Source organism: Centrocercus urophasianus, unplaced genomic scaffold (assembly GCF_019232065.1).
Source record: "Centrocercus urophasianus isolate 14NV4802_14NV808 unplaced genomic scaffold, USGS_Curo_1.0 seq_12, whole genome shotgun sequence".
Lineage (NCBI taxonomy): Eukaryota > Metazoa > Chordata > Aves > Galliformes > Phasianidae > Centrocercus > Centrocercus urophasianus.
This window is the reverse complement of record NW_024884364.1, coordinates 29,183,831-29,200,608: the sequence shown is the minus strand read 5'-3', so window position 1 is coordinate 29,200,608 and position 16,778 is coordinate 29,183,831. Positions and strand designations below refer to the sequence as shown.

The following is a 16,778-nucleotide window of genomic DNA, read 5'->3' as shown; positions in this document are numbered from 1 at the left end:
ATAGCTTTTTGTTGTTGCTGCTTTTATTTTTTTTATCAATTCTTCAAACCATTTCACCATGTTGTTCCATTAGCCTTTGGGCACACGTAATAGAGGAGGCAAGGACTAGTATTAGTATTAAAACAGGAGAACGAAAAGAACAGGAACAGGACATCGAATGAAAAAAAACTTGTAAAACTAAATGTAAGATAGTACGGTATCCAAAACTACAGATAAGAACTTACACAATAAGAAATTGAACTTAAAAAACAAAACAAAACCAAAACCAAACAAAAAAAAATCCACCAAACAACTCACTCTGCTCATTAGCTGTTAAGTGATCAATTGTGACAGCTCTTGCCAAGTGAAGCTTATTTTGTGCCTTAAAATAAACTTTGAGTCTCAAGTTACAAGTGAACAACATAAAGATGAGCATGAGTGAAAACAAAAACAATCTTGGAAAATTATTTACGGACAAAGAAATGAAAAAATACCACCAGGAAAGCAAAGAAGGGAAAGTAGAAATGAGGAAAAAAAAAAAATTTAAGTTTGAACTAGGTCAAACACTGAGCCTCCAGGAAAATGAACAGGAGAGCAGATTGCAGGCCAGGTCTGATTTGTGAGATGGGTATCTCCGCCTCACAGTGAAGAAATATATTTTTTTCCTGCCATTCTCCAAAGTTATTTCAATTTCAACAAATTAGAATGAAAAGGCATTTTACTTGTAAAAGATTAGTTGCAGAACATTTTCAAAGTAACGTATTTAGCATTGACACATTTATCATTTTGAACTATTAAAAATAAAATCACAGATTCTTTTACATGTAATTTTATTTCAAAAACCAGTAACTCACTTGGAGCTCTCCTTCCCACCAGCCACCTGGGTTCTTCTTTCTAATAAGAATCAACTGACCAGGAGCAAGGGTGAGTTGTTCTGGACCCGTTGCTGTGTAAGAGGCAATAACTTGGGCAATTTCTGTTAAAGCAGGAAGAAAAAAAAGTTAATCTGGAAAAAAAAAAAAAAAGAACACATTCTATTCAAGATTGACTCTGCTATTATCATTGGTACAGTATATCCATTTTGAATTTTTTTCCATTAAACTGTAATGCATTTACATAATTTCTTGAATACAAACTATAATTACAAAACAGATTAGAAGTTTCTCCTTAAAAAGTTCACAGCAGTACAGGAATAAGAGAACAGAGATGCAAGAGCTGTCTGGGTAGGATGCAAAAAATATCTGAAATAGAGAAGAATAATGACCATAATTAAAGCCATGTGGCTCTTAAAATCAAGTTTCATAAATACTGTTTTCCAATAAACATGTTTTTGTAGCATCAGTTTGGACGACGTTCCCTACAAAGAGATAGACGGTGACGACTATCTACTACTGATGTAGTAACAGAGGTGTAAAATAATGAAGGCCTGCAAAAAAATTCTCACCACCACACTAGACAAAAAATGGAAGTTTTTGAAATGCAACAGGCAGGGTTTATTTTGAAACCTTTCTTTTGTAGACATTAATAGAAAACTGGTGCCTTCTCTAATTTACCTCGCAGCAAAAATGTGACAGGAGAGTAATGGTAAGCACACAACTCTCTCTCAGTTACATTAGCCAAAGTGGATAGAGCAGTTCATGCCATTTTACAGTTGTGGAAATATAGATGAAAACTTAATCACCACAGTCTGACAGGGTTAACCCATTTCTGAACAGATGTGAACTGACAGGAACTTGTAAGTGGCTGCAGTTAGGGCTGAAATGTCTGACTGATAGCATTTAAGTCAGGTTTATCATGTCATCAAAACATGGTTAGGATGATAGAGAGAGTATATTTAATACAATGATTATTGGAAACCTTTGGCAAAAGCGTGGACCAAACAGGTGATGAAAAAGGTCCAGGCTGAGAGTTAGAAAGATGCTTTACACACGGATCTGGAACATAAAAAATAGCATTTCAACTCTGAAAGCAGAAGATGGAAGAAAGAAATGCTAAGTAAATATGATATTTGTAGGTAGAATAGAAAGGTCTATACAGATAAAAGCCAGCAGCAGCACAGACTGTTCTGTACAAAGACAAAGCAAGCTTTTTGACAGGATACATGGCTGTAGTGCTAAAAGATCTACAAGATCTCAGGGGAATGGTAGGCTTTTCACAATTGCATCAATTCACCCACCTCAGAGCAATTCAGAAAGTAAAACGAACACTAGCAAAGAAACTAAATATGGGAATTGGTCTTTTTTTTTTTTATTATGCAAAATCCTCTCTCTACCATAAAAAAACCATCATCTTCAATATATCATACTATGCATTCTATTGAGAGAACAAAAATCTCATAGCTTGTAACTCAGAAAAAAACCATAACAATTTTATCTACATAATGACAATCCACACGGCTCCAGATATCAGAGGTCCTCTTTCACCAACTGGTAGCATATAGAATTTTTACTGTGAACTGATCTGAATTACAAATTAATATCTAGCTCTCATGTCAAAGAAAAGCAGAAAGTTGGAGGAAAACATGCAGCAAAATAAGTTTGGGGGATTTTTTTGGTGGTTTTCTTTTTTCTTTTCTGTTTTTTCAAGTAAAAAAGGAAAGAAAAAAAAAAAAAAAAAGTTTTATTCCAGGAAGGACTTTTAATTTTATTATATTTAAATATTGAATTACTAAGAAGAGATCCAATTCATTTACAGCTCAGGCCAGGAGAACCTGTCCTCTACCAAAAGAGATTCATTTAGAAAGAGAAAGAAATGTCTTCTCACAGATACAGTTGTCCCCATAATGCCACTTAAATTCCAGAAGACAGCATTTTCTCTTCCTTGTCAAACACAGGCTATTATCAACACTCACTTGTTCATTCTGCTGCTTCTAGAATAAACTGGAATATTTCACCTCATTTATTAGCCTTTCACTTCTGTGGCAAAAACATCCATGAACCTCCATGCTGAAAAATAGGCAGGACTGCTCTTAAACTGTTCTTAAATTCCAAAAAATTCTAAATACACCTTTTGTCAACACAAACCCATCTCTCCTCTGCTTAATATTCAGATTTAGCAGATTAGTGATTATAAGGCTGCTACTCAAGTCCTCTCATGCTTCATTCTCCCATGCATAGAAACAGTAGCTATACCTATCAGCATCTTGTCATTATTCCTACCAGGTCTCACTTTTACAGGTTTTCCAGAGTTCTTTTCAGCCTCTCTCAAACTTTTGATCTATTAACACAACTGTGTTTGGTTATTCAAAGCAAAGTTTAAAAGGGCAGAAGTAGTTTATTTCCAAACCCTTCTTTCCATAGAAAGTGGATGGATCAGTCAGATTTGCCGAGAGCAGAGGTAAAATAAGACAAATTAAGCTGGGGCTACTGCAATCTATTCTGCATCCTCTCTCTTTTCTGTTACACACTTGAGTAGTGAGCCACTTCAGGCAGACAAAAAGCAACTTTCTCTCCACAAAACAAAATAAAACATGAATATGAGTATGTATATGGGTATGGAAATAGGCAGGACTTGGTAATCCACATCCTTGAACTACCTCACTAAGCAACTAAATAAGTTCCAGAGAAAGGGACAGAAGCATTGAACATCTCCTAATTTAGTTCAACTGCATGCAAAATTATGTCTTTCGTACAGAAGCAAATAAATACACTGAAGAGAAAAACAGAGATGCCTTCTGGAATGTTTACAAATGCCTGCCAGTGACAATGTGCTCTTTAAATCTTTGGAAAAACAGCCGTTTAAAAGGACAGCCCTTCCCCTGATCTCTAACCCAAGAACAAGAGGACTTCTTTCAAGCCAAAAAATAAACTGCAACATGATGATCTACAATATGACCAGGCTTTTCAGGCAATAAGCTACACGGCATACATACAAGGTATATGCTCTTGAAAATAGGAAGCAGACACAAGAGCTCAGAGTCAATGTATACCAGATTAGGGCAAAGCTGTGAAACCACAGTGTGAAATGTGTACTTCCATTTCAGGGACACTGGGAAACTTGAGAAACTTTTGTGGGCTTCCACTGTTCTATTTGGTTTAGTTTACACTTGTTTTTGAGCAAGCAAAATGCTACTTCAATACGGTGATGAATAGGTTATAAATTAATTTAATATAAACAGTATTCATTAATGTAAATTACTAAGGCATAACAGTGTATTTCAGAAGATATAAATGACCAAGAGCAAATAATTTATTATTATGGAAAAGATTTTGTTCCCACTGAAGTTTTTTCACTGACTAGATATACACAGTACTTAAGAGGAGGTGCTGTCAACTATGTGTGACTTACCAGGTTTCTTCCCTAAGCTTCCTGTTTTTCCAGCTGCTCCAGAAGCCTTGAAATGAAGAGGGAGATGTAAGTTTAGCAGTCATAATTATATCTTCAGTATATTAAAATGATTTACTGTACTTCACTTTAACACACCAAAAAAAGATGAGAGTAAAAAAACTCAAATGAAGTCTGTTCTTACAGGAACTCTTACTATTTGAGATGGCAATTAATATATAGAAATTAAAGAATGTGATGTACAGAAGTGGATAACTATATAAAGGTGCAGACATCTTTCCTAACTCTCCTGCCTTCCACTGACTGTAAATACCAATGTAATTACAATTTACATAGTATTTTCATTATTAACCTGCATATCTGCAAAATGTTAATGTTGCCAAGTTGAGCTAGTATGACAATAGTATTTTTCAATTCTCAAATATTTGGATTGCAAATATGCCTAAAAAGACAATCAGACATAATTATTTAAATACTGTACATATTACGGTTCCAAATTTTCTTATATGGAAAATTAGTTAATGTAGAAATCCTTCACTGCATCCCTAAGATGAGCTATATGAACTTTTTAGATGGTATGTGTTACATTAGTAAAAGCTCCACTATCATTTTTTGTGCCTAGCTGAGAGCATAGGACACTCAATAGTGCTATCTGTCTTGACAAAGACAGCTAACTCCTTGGATCACAGGGTTCAGATGAGGTGTGAATATCCTGTTGCCCAAGCCAAGAGATTTACAAGAAAAGCTTTTGTGAACACTCATGAAAAAACTAGCAAAGCCATGGAAGTAGTTCAGTTCAGTTATGTTTAAGAAAACAGCTATTCTGAAAAACCAAATTTAGCATAAAAATGCTTCTTAATTTACAAACTCACAGTTCTCCTGTTCAAAAATATATCTTCCCTAAAAAACACCAGTCACTTGGAAGAAGTTATCTTTACTTATTTTTTTCAGTGCACTTTCAGACTAGTCACATACCTGCAATTAGAATATTCAAATCCAGACGTGGTTTGGACTCTACCCTTGCATATCCCTTTCCTCAGTCATTTTGCCAACCTTTTTAATATATACTCTTTGTAGGACAGAATCCCCTAATGCCCTAAATAATTATCTCACTTTCTTCCTGGTACATTGCCAGCCTTAGCTATTACAGTACAAATGTCTGATACAGATGACAGCAGCATAGCAAATCTGAACTCTCTTTTGGTCAGAAATACTGAACATACATCATATCCTATTGCCTTCAAGTGATGCTCACAATGCTTCACCCTCTTCTCAATTTTTCCCTCAGCATCTTCCTCACATATCTGGAGCCTACATAAATGACTGGAGGGTTTTCAGAGTACCAGATCTTCTAAGGAAAAGAACAATTTAATCCTCAATATTCTCCTTAACTTGATGTTTTTAAAAGCTGGGAATTTTTAATAATGAAACTAATAAAGGCAGTAACTAAGAATCTAGTTGAATGACTGAGAGAACAGTGCCATTTTAAAAATGTGTATTAGTTTTGAATACCTCAACAGAATAGATTATTAGGAAAAATAACTGTCTTGAAGAGTATGTGACTGCTCTAGGACTTCAATGTTGGGGACATTTTCCAGGAAAGCTACTATGGAAGCCTGATCTTTCAGACTGAGCTAAAATACTTCATAATGCTGTATTAGCAGAAAACTCAGTGGGGTTGTTGTGCAGGTCCTATTACCTGAAACTGCCACTGGAAGGTGACAGTGAGGATAGGGAGAGGGTCGTTTTTGTTGTTTTTAAATCCAAACATCTGGCACAAAAGCACGTTTCATACACCTAGCATACCACAACTGCCTTTGACATTTTGTGAATCCTAGGAAGGGTTGTGGAAAATGGATGAGGCAAGTTAAAAATCATTTGGTCTCAGTGCAACTTTCTTGTAAAAGACTGATTACAGTTACTTTCTGGAAAGCCAGCAAGTCTTCCTTTCTTTCCTTGGTTCTCTTTCTCTCCTGCCTTCCCCTTCCCCCCTTCCTCTGTGACTACTGTGACCTATATTAACTTTAAAAAGTGAAATACGAAAGCATAATACAGTGATTAGATGCAAAGACTAAAGTTAGGTTTGGGAACAAGATGTTCCATGCAAAATGATGGTGGGTCCATCCGCAGACACGAGGAAAGATTAAAAGGTCTGGAACCAAATGAGAGGACTGGCACTAATACAGTAATATCAGAAATTGATACTACTTTGGTAAGTATTTTTCAGCAGAGAAATACCACTTCGCCCTCTTAACAAAGAACAAATATTTGGACTTCCAAATAAAATTTTTTTTCAAACATCAATTAACCAGTGTCCAGGTTGTCAGATTAGGCATGTTGGGACTGATGAAGTAGGATGTGACACTATATCTTTGCTGGTAAACATTGATTATCCTGAGAGGGGAGTTTCAAAATCACCTTAACTAAACTGAGCCTGAGTTCTGTTTGAAGATTCTCTGAATCCTTGTTAAAGAAAAAGAAGAAATAAACAGAAAACCTGTTTCAAAAATTATCTAAATTAGAAATGGTGCGCTTAAAGATAGACCCAACTTCTGGTCTCCCCTGGAGAAATATCTTGCATCCTTTTGTTAAGAAAAAAAAACAGTGGAGAGTAAATAAATCATTTTATCTCCTTTTTATACATCTAAGATACTAACTGCATTTGAAGACATTTTGTGCCAAATGATAACATCTTTTGAAACAAGAAGAACTTGCTCTGATAGTTCAATAAAACAAGGCAGTAGAATTACCAATTGTGTTGTACAGTAATGCCCTAAGAATCCAGACTGAATAGGTTTTGATTGCTAGATGTTTTTCAGAACACTTACACAAGGTCTTATAAGTTGAAGGATCTACATTTTTGGTTTTCCAAATCCACCGTATCGATTCCATATTCCAATGCAGAGGTAATTATCACACCAGTCTCAAGGAAAGGGTAAAATAAAAATCCGTACATATCTACCTCAATTTAACAAAAACTCTGAGAATAGACCATCAAGTTGCTTACTTGGAGAACATAAAGACATTCACTTTATTAATATGTTCAAACTTTAAGGAAGAGAAAATTCCTTAGTATGGTTGCTTGAGGTAAATGAATAGAACTACTGAATGATTAGCACTGCCTTGTTTTTCAGGCCTAAGTCAACAGAGCAGAACACAGTAAACTAATTTGTTTTTTTAGCAAAATTCTTCATGATCAGCCAGCAGCTGTCCAAGCACAGCAGCACATCCGAAAGTTAAGACAGCCACTATTGTGAAATCCTTTGCAAAAACTGGCTCTGTGACCAAGCTGAATAGCAAAACCTTGTACGTGTAATGGCAATTATCCACTTAGAACAACTACTATCTCCTGGGGGGCATGTGAATCACTTCAGGAAAATAACCATCCTGAATATAAATCTCCTTGAGCTCTGTACTCTTTCCTCCTTTTTTTTTCTCATCAAGATTTTATCTGAAGATGTGGTTTTCACCAGCATAAAGAGCAGTCGGACCATTTTTAATAAACTGCATTTTGTGGTTTCAGGCCCAGACAAGCTGAGATCAGACAAACATGAAACTGAGTTCTCTAATAAGCACAGTTCTCAGTATTAAATATCTGTTTCTGAGCTCTCTACAAAGACTTGCCAACATGTGCCTCTTCTCCATCAGACAGGACAAGCATTTGATATGCCCAATACTTGAAAACACACAAAAGGCAACTTAACATATCTCAATATACATTCCCAGATTTTGAGACAAAAGTGTGTTAGAAATATCTCACTTGTCTTCAGGACAAACCTCTACCCCATCTTAATGAGGTGACATCACAACTTGCTACTGTAAAACATGTTCTCTCTGACAGAAAGTACTCCTAATCTAGCCGGGGACTTGACCCAACTTTTTGCTGCTCCACAGTCACTAGATAGATTTAAGGTCTGACCTGATGATCTTTCAAGGTCTCTACTGACCTGGGCTGTTTCATAACTCTAGAGTTGATGCAATTGAAATGGCAGGAAAGAGCACAGGCATATCCAAAACTGTATGCTAAACATAAAGCACAACATTTCAATTCTAAAATGAAGATTGAACGTCTTGAACTGAGGTGCAGAGAATGGGACACAATACTTCAGAAGTGGCCTTGCCAGGGCAGAGGAGAGGGGGAGGATCACCTCCCTCGACCTGCTGGCCACACTTTTTTTAATGAGCCCCAGTACGCCATTGACCTTGTGAGCCACAGGGGCACACAGCTACTGGCTCATGGTCGATCTGTTGTTCATCATGACACCTACATAAATTTGTATTTATTTACTTAAAAAAAACTATAATTCTCAAAGACACAAACAAAAAGTCCTTCCCAAGAGATCAATACCATATACAGCTGACAATAAGCTAATTCCTACTGGTAGATGAGAATTACCCTTCCCAAATAGACAAGGAACATAAATGAGAACACATCTTTCTTAAGAATGTCTAAAAAAAGTTTAACATAGACATGCTCTATCAGATTATTCCAGGATAAAATCAGATGAGACAGGATCTCTATTATTCAATGCAGTAGTTAGCTAATTTTTATTGCTAAATTTGTTTCCCTAAGTTGCAAGAACACTGAAACAGGGAAAGAAAAAAAATATAATAAACTGAAATATTTCCCTTAATTTCTTTTTTAAAGAAAATGACAGAAGGATACAACTCAGCCATCAAAAACTTACCTGGAAAAAAAGTAATTGTAGCTATTTTTATTTGTCTCCACAAAACTGCTAAGTTAACTATCAATTTATCTAGGAGTTATTGTCATAAATGGCTCAGAATGGAACTTAAGAAATTATGTTGTGAAATGTAACTATTATTTCCTTTTCCAAATTCATGTTCAGCAAATACTTCTTCATCCCTTGCAAACCACTCACTTGCAAACATCACTACAATACCAAAGAAAACATAACTCCCCCAGGCCAACTGTGAAACAATTTAATGTCTCTACCTCAGAATCTTTGAGTCTCACATAATTAGATGGGAAAACTCCTGTTTTATCACCCAGCGTTCCTGTCCACCAGTCGCCATCTTTCTTTGTCACAAGAATCATATCACCTTGCTGAAAGGTTAGGTCTCCTTGCTCAGAACTCTCGTAAGTATACATAGCAACATATTCTGCAAGAAGGAAATAGATACACAACATGGGGAAACACTTGATAACCTGCTCGATTATCATTTGCAAAGCCGAATAGAATATGATCTAACTAGAGGCTAGACAGAAGATAAATTGATTACTTTATTCATAAAGCTTCAGTATTATTTAATGTATAAAATGAAATAGATAGCAGAACTAAATACAGTCTATCAAAAGTCTGCCCTGGGGAATCTTTTTGGTAAAATAGTTTCCTAGTGTAATTATTATTATTACATTATTATATTATACATTATTACTTTATATCAGAAAGTATTCTGAACATATTTCCCAGTGGTTTCTGATTTGTGCTATTGACTAGCATTTTCAGATTTGAGGGCAGAAAAAAATCTCAGTACCCAAACATCTGTCTTAATCTTACATACTCTGTTTGGCTCTCATGTACAGTGAATTCTTTCATTACTTGAAGGTTTGCACAGGGAGCACACATCTCATCGCATCTTTTGAAACGGCTGGGAAATGTCAAGACAAAGCCTGAATGTTTTATTTTGTTAAAACACAGTCACCCACTTAGTATTCAAGTGCAAGAACACTAGACTGATGTTAAGTACTGCAGTGCATAACTGTACCACAGAACTACACAAAAAAAACCCCAAACACCTTTACAAAAAGGATTACAAAGAATTTTGAACAATTAATTAACATTGTAGACACAACTTGATACATTCTTACTTAACTAAGCATTAACAAACTTTACATGGGCAATAGATTACTGAAGATTATATCCTATGTTTCTGTGATCAGCTCTGGAATTAAGAACAGCTCACAGTATTTCAGGAAGATTATCATGCATACTTGACAGAAATGTTCAAGTATTCCATTGCAACTGGCGATGGTTCCATTTGCTTGAACACTACATCTGACCAAAACCCTCAACTTGACTACTGAACTTCAGCAAGAATTCAAACCACAATAAATTTTCTTAATGAAAGCTAAGAGATAGTTTACCTAAAAACTGCAGTTGAAGGAGACATACATCTGTTTGTACACAAGCACACAACAACATTAAAATACACAATGTATGCCATATACATGTATATTCTCTCACGTTCTCTACATCTAATAAAATATGGGTCTATCACCTTCTATTACTTCTTAAAAATACAGCTTTTTTGAAATGTTTTTAAATAAATTGTGTCCCTTTTTAATACTAACATATAACCTAAGATGTCCTATAATTTACCAAAAAAGACAGCATTTCCAAATTACTTTTAATGAAATACACACTGAGCAAGACTAGTTAGGTTTCAAAATAACTGATCATCCTTTTTTCCACTTTGGACAGATTTCTAACATTCTCTTCTTTTAATTTCTGTAGTGCTCATGTCAGTAACATATAAAATACAGCAATAACCAAAGAAACTCTTCCACTTGAAATCATACGTAGAATTGTAGCTGAAAAATGCAAGGCATTCTGAAGAGATTATGTAGATATTAATTTGTAAGCTAAATTTAGATCCATTAATTTACTCTGACAGTGATTTAAGTTAACCTTACAGACATTGCACTGAAGTGGATTAGAGTGCCCACAGTCTGTTAGCACAGCTCGTATGGAGACATTAACTTCCAGTTGAAGAGTGGTAACAACTAAGAATACAAGTCTTTTAAAACCCTTCAGAGACCTGACAATTATCTGTCTGTGCCCCATATGCTCCATCCTTAAAAATGAGGGGTAGCTTTGACCATAAGTATCACAACTTTCAAATAAAGAAACTACAATCAGTTACAGGGAGCTTTAATGGAACAGTGGAAATGAGTACCGAGTGAAATTGAGACATTCATTAATAATTGCTGGCATCATTAATTACTTACGAATTACAAATAAAAACAACATGGAAGTGTTTTACCGGCCCTCTGCAAAAACCCATTCTGAACAGTTCCATGGGGAACTGAACTGATACCAAAATATTTACATACATACTAGTATGTATAGTATGGAACACTATAAACTGTAGAAGAAATGTTCAATTATTGTTTCTACATATACAACATACCCACATTTTTACAGGCCTGATCTTAAAACAAACCTGTTTTGTTGATTCTGGGCTCATTTTTGGTTGATACGCAGACTACTTACATTTAATCACATAGTAAAATAGTGTCAATGCCATCCAGTCTGGAATGCTTACCTTCACCTGACATAGTTGCTTTAGCTGCTGGTGATGCTACTCTTTTCAGACTAGCAGGACTTTCTGAAGAACCAGAATCCATGCTTTACAAGAGAATAACAGTTATTTAAGAAATTAAATCTCTTCAGAAGATGCTTAATGTATGACAAAAATAAAATATGCACATGTATCCCTAAGCAATTCCCTAAATTTTCTAATAGACAGTAAACTTACAAATTACATATTTCAAGTACGATGGCTTGTAGTTATAATTAAGTAAATGCATGGAATACACAGTTTGCTGCCCCTCCTTCTCCCTCAGAAGAAAAAAATATCTAAAAACATTGTAATTAGTATTAGTGATGTTAATGCTGACTTCACCTTTCACAGAACTAGATTCTGATTGTTTCATCTTCCGAGAATAATGGTAAGTGATTAAGCTTTGATGTATTGTAATTTACTCTGGGAAAAAATAAGCTGAGACTTATGTAGCTATAATTCATGTCAAAATAGTAATTTCTTAGTTGCAAGTCACATATAATTAAGACTGTAGATTAAGCTTTAGGTCTATTGGTGGTGGCGCATAGTGCAAGGAGAACTGAGGTCAGCTTACATATTCCTCACCTGAATTTTCAGCGATGGGAGTAAAAACCTAACAGAGAAGAGTTACATAAAAATATTTATACATCGTTGAGTCTAAACTTTAAAACTCAAGTGAGCAACTCTTCATATATATTTAATCAATATAGTATGGAAGTAAAGTATGGTATAAGCAAATACAATACCTTGTTGACTTCCTAATGGGGCCTGAAATAAGCTTCACATATGACTTAGGAAACCACCCCTTTTGTCCTTGAACTTCTCCAAACCACCACATATCTTGCTGCTCTAAAACTGTGATGACATCATTTTTGTTGAAATTAAGGTGGTTATCTTTTTTTGCTCTCCAAGGATACAAAGCTTGTGCTTGAAGTCCCTCCACTTTTTCACCCTAATGCAATTTAGAGAAAAAGAGAGAGAATTCAGTCTTGCAACACTTTCCACAAAGAAAATTCCTTATGGAGTTACATTCTTATACTATTTATATAGCCACAATATGCTGTGACTTCCCCTCATCTGTATAAAGCAAAATATGTCAGTCAAAATTACAAATACAAGAAATGCCCACAGACCTCCTACATTTCTATCTGTTAATGTGTAATGCAGGACTATTTGGGAGTTTGCTTCTTTGCAATTTCTACAATTATGATATAGATACAATAAACCTTGACAAAGTTATTTTGAAAGGTTTAAAGCAAACTTTACAGAAAATTATGTTCTGCTGTTAGTAATATATTGTATATACTACCTTTTAGCTTTGTTCGAAGACACTAAGGTATTTTGCATTTATTAGAACAACACATTAGCTTACAAGAACAACATGTCCAGCTGAGGAAAGTTCAGTCTCTTACAGATGGACTGAATTCATCTACTGTGAAGATTAGTCTCATCTACACCACTTAACCATATAACCCACTCTGGAACAAAGATTGTTGTCATGTGATTTAATAAAGCCCAAAGGAAGTGATTCAAAAATAGCACCCAGCCAAAACTTTAAGACTGGACCACTGTAGTTTAAAAAAGCCAGCAAAGAACAGCAGAACAGCAGCTTGTTTGTGTTAGATTCTGCTACTGACTTTGTTAATGGGTGCACACTAATGCTTTAGCACTTCAAACTGTCCTAGTCCACACATCTCATGAAAGGGTTTCAATTGTAAACGTTGGCTCTTTGCTATCCAGAAGTTCATGCTGGCTCAGAACAGTTCCAGTGAACACAGCTGCTCACCTGACCCAAAACGGGAGAGGGAGATGATCCTGTAACAGTGGCAGGGGTGAAGGCTGATCGCTGCCGCAGCTGCCCTGCACTGGGAACTGTCAGCGACGGCTGAGCTGCCCAGGCATCCCAGTTGTCTGTCTCTGGTTTCTCATTAGTGTTTGCCGGCCATCTGAAAATAAGTGAATTACACTAATTCTACTGTGTTCAAAGGAATAAAAATGCTCTCATGCAAAGAAAAATAGTCTACATTCTAGGTCTATTTCTTGTAATTCAATACTCCATGAGTTATTAGCAGTGAAATTAACTCTGCAGTGAAAGTTAGGCAATCAAAGAGAGGGTTACAATAAAAACATTTCTGAAAGGCAGCCTGTAAGAACAGTTAATTGCTCATCGTTGCTCATTTATGGCCAACCATTTCTGTAATTTAGTTTCATTGTTCAGGTGTGCCCCCATACAATGAAAATGTTAAGTAATGCAGTCTGTATTATGCACAGACACTGACCTCTCACATGCCTCTGTGTTATGTCTCATACTACTTCAAATCCTTACCTTTTTTTCTTTTGCTTAAAATTATTTCCTACTGACTTTTCAACTCTTAAAAAGAGTTTCACACTATCTCTTATCCTTTAAAATGTCCAACAAATCTCATGATCCCTACCTTTGCCTCAAAGTACCTACTTAAATGATCAAAATTCAGTGAACTCGAGGAGCATGATAAAATAATCCAACTTAAATCTTCTCTGCCTGTTTTCTTTGCCTGCTTCATGTGCTCTTAGCTGAGTAATCAGTTGTACGTCTGGACTGTAATCGTGCCAAGCGCACAACCAACAAAACTTTTCTCATGTCAGGGACAGCATTACTAATTTTTATGAAAAGCATGAAAGTGTGTATTATCTACCTAGATACGATAGGAGAATAATTCCAGTTTTACAAGGCTGCAATTGTAACTATTTACTACAGAAAAATATTTTACTTCAAACAAAATCTTTATCTTTTGCAATCTGTGTACTTTGTGTCAACTTCTTGTCACAGTCTAATCAATTAGAAAGTACTCCAATGGTACTTTGAGGCAATAATCACTACCCAAACATACGTTGAACTGAAGTCTGCCCAGTTGTTGGCAGTTGTCGTGCACTCTGTAGATGCAGCAGTTCCTAGTGATGTGGTTGTTTCATGCACAGAAACTTTAGGTGCAGGAGCTGCCTCAACTGGTTTTATAGATGCTGGAACTTCACTTTCAGGTATTTTTTCTGCGTAGTTTGCCGGGAACCATCCAGTTTTTCCCTTCAATTCTCCACCAAGCCACCCTGGTTCTCCAGTCTGACTTTCATCCACCTGCAGATACATTACATTAGAAAGCTAAGAAACATAATATACAAATGGTATACTAAAAAAAAATAAAATACATCTCATCCACAGTAATTAACTTTATCTACTTACAGAGAAATGAAAACTTTATTACAAGTACAAGCTCCACCTAGGTAGAACTTCATTATTATTATTTAATTTACCACTGGGAGAATTATGCCGCCAGCTATTCTTTCAATAACCTTTAATAGCTAAGAGAAGATTTTGCAATGTAATGCGCTTTGCAATGCTTTTTTTTTTTCCAAACCAGAATCAAAAGGTTTTCTGGGTGATAAGGTAAAAAAAATTAAATAAATAAATGAATAAAAATTTTCATTTCAGCCCTAATGCATAAGCCAAGCATAGTTTTTGAAACAGATGCTTGAAAGTCTGTCACAGCACACCAGTTTTGGAGATATTAGTTCTGGAGAACTAATGAGTTTGGGGGGTTGGACTCGATGATCTCTGGAGGTCCCTTCCAATCCCTACAATTCTGTGATTCTGAGAAGACCATTTTGTGTTGCTATTTCTGTTTTAAAACATTTTAAAGTTTTTTCTAAATTTCCTTTTGCAGAAAATACAACAGAAACACAGCATATTAAAATCAACATCCACCAAACAAATTCAAAACAACAGTGACATATTTTCTAACATACTTATATGAAATAATTCCATGTTGATAAAGAATCAAGAATTGCAGAAGAAAAATAATCCACCATTACTATCCCTCCTCATAACTCATTAATTGATATGGTAGCCAAACACTGACACAATATCTGGAGGCTGCAGGCACATTTTTTTTTTTTTTTAAAAGGCAGTAATTGCATTAGGTAATAATTACAGCAAATCTGGTGATCTAGCTATCCAACCTGCCTTTGATACTCCAACAAAATTTCAGTTTCAAAGGGTTTAAGCAAATGTTTAAGTTTCAAGGGGTTTAAGCAAACATACAAACAAGGCTTGCTCCTGTAGCATGTCAATAACATACATCTATCTGCTGCAGATTCCCAAGCAATGATCAAGTTGGCAGTAAAACCAGGCCAGTAATGAAAAGTCACATGATCAGCTCTACACAGGAGCTGGTTTTTTGCAAGAATTTAATCTGCTTAGGCCAGTAGCATATACTGTTTTAAAATACATAAAAGTTTCTAATGAGAGCGTAAGTCATGCGTTTACTGCTGCAGTTATCAATATAGCAACTGGTGAAAGATGCTTAAATCCCTAATTCAAAATCACCTCACCTTTCTTCCTAAGCATTCATTATCAACACGAGGCATTTGTTGCTAACAGTATGCTACATGAGCTACAGAATTAGAAATTCTTTTCAGTCAAAGGAGACTTCAAAATATGGTGACAAAGGATGACATCCTACAACGGCATGTGGTAGTATCTCAGAACTGGCTGCTTCAACAATTGGAAATGTACCAATCTATACATTCTGTTTGTGTGGAGAATAAACAACAACAACAAAAATCCACAGTGGTAAAAAATTATTTGTGGCAATGGTGTAAATGAGTCACTCGAGACCAAGAGAGGGAACATTGTTTTGCATAGAAATGACTCCAACTGAAGCAGCAAAACCTCCGATTGCTCCTGGATCACTCCTTGGAGCTAGACAGATTGCTTTGCTTTATACCCTGTGCTGCCTCTTTCACTGCCTTATTATTGTAATTTGTAGCCCACACTCCTCTTCTGGTGCAAAACAATCCATTATTTCTGCTTTTTGTTGCATGTATCTTCTGTCTCAGTCCCTATTAACTCAAAGTAAAACCAGAAATGAATGAAGTACATGCTTGACCAGTTCAATGTGGTTTTACTGCAGTGCAAGGCAAAATTTCCACTGCAGAGCTGAATAGGATTTGTTAGCGCAGCAATATGAGTGATGGAAGGTCACAGCAGAGGTGAATCTTGGGACAGCAAGGGAGAGATGGACTATCAGCACGCACTGCAGAGTTGAATAATCTAAGCAGTAATAACAAGGACACAGTTCCTACATTCAGTTCCTAGAGTTGTATCTAGAATCACCAATACACAAAAGAATCAGTACTGAAAGACCAAAAATGTGTCATCATGGTCTTCAGAA

At 35.8% G+C, this 16,778-nt stretch overlaps 1 protein-coding gene across 6 annotated transcripts in view; it reads right to left on the bottom strand.

The window, feature by feature from the left end:
* ITSN1 (intersectin 1) overlaps window positions 1–16,778 on the bottom strand; it is a 117,125-nt gene that overhangs the window by 25,665 nt on the left and 74,682 nt on the right. For all 6 annotated transcript variants that reach the window (XM_042809960.1, XM_042809963.1, XM_042809965.1 and 3 more), the window contains 7 exons: window positions 14,442–14,683; window positions 13,358–13,517; window positions 12,318–12,523; window positions 11,554–11,636; window positions 9,221–9,387; window positions 4,267–4,312; window positions 834–955 (listed from right to left, as the gene is read on the bottom strand). In XM_042809960.1, coding sequence (XP_042665894.1) covers window positions 834–955; window positions 4,267–4,312; window positions 9,221–9,387; window positions 11,554–11,636; window positions 12,318–12,523; window positions 13,358–13,517; window positions 14,442–14,683 — 1,026 coding nt within the window. The remainder of the gene's footprint in view (window positions 1–833; window positions 956–4,266; window positions 4,313–9,220; window positions 9,388–11,553; window positions 11,637–12,317; window positions 12,524–13,357; window positions 13,518–14,441; window positions 14,684–16,778) is intronic.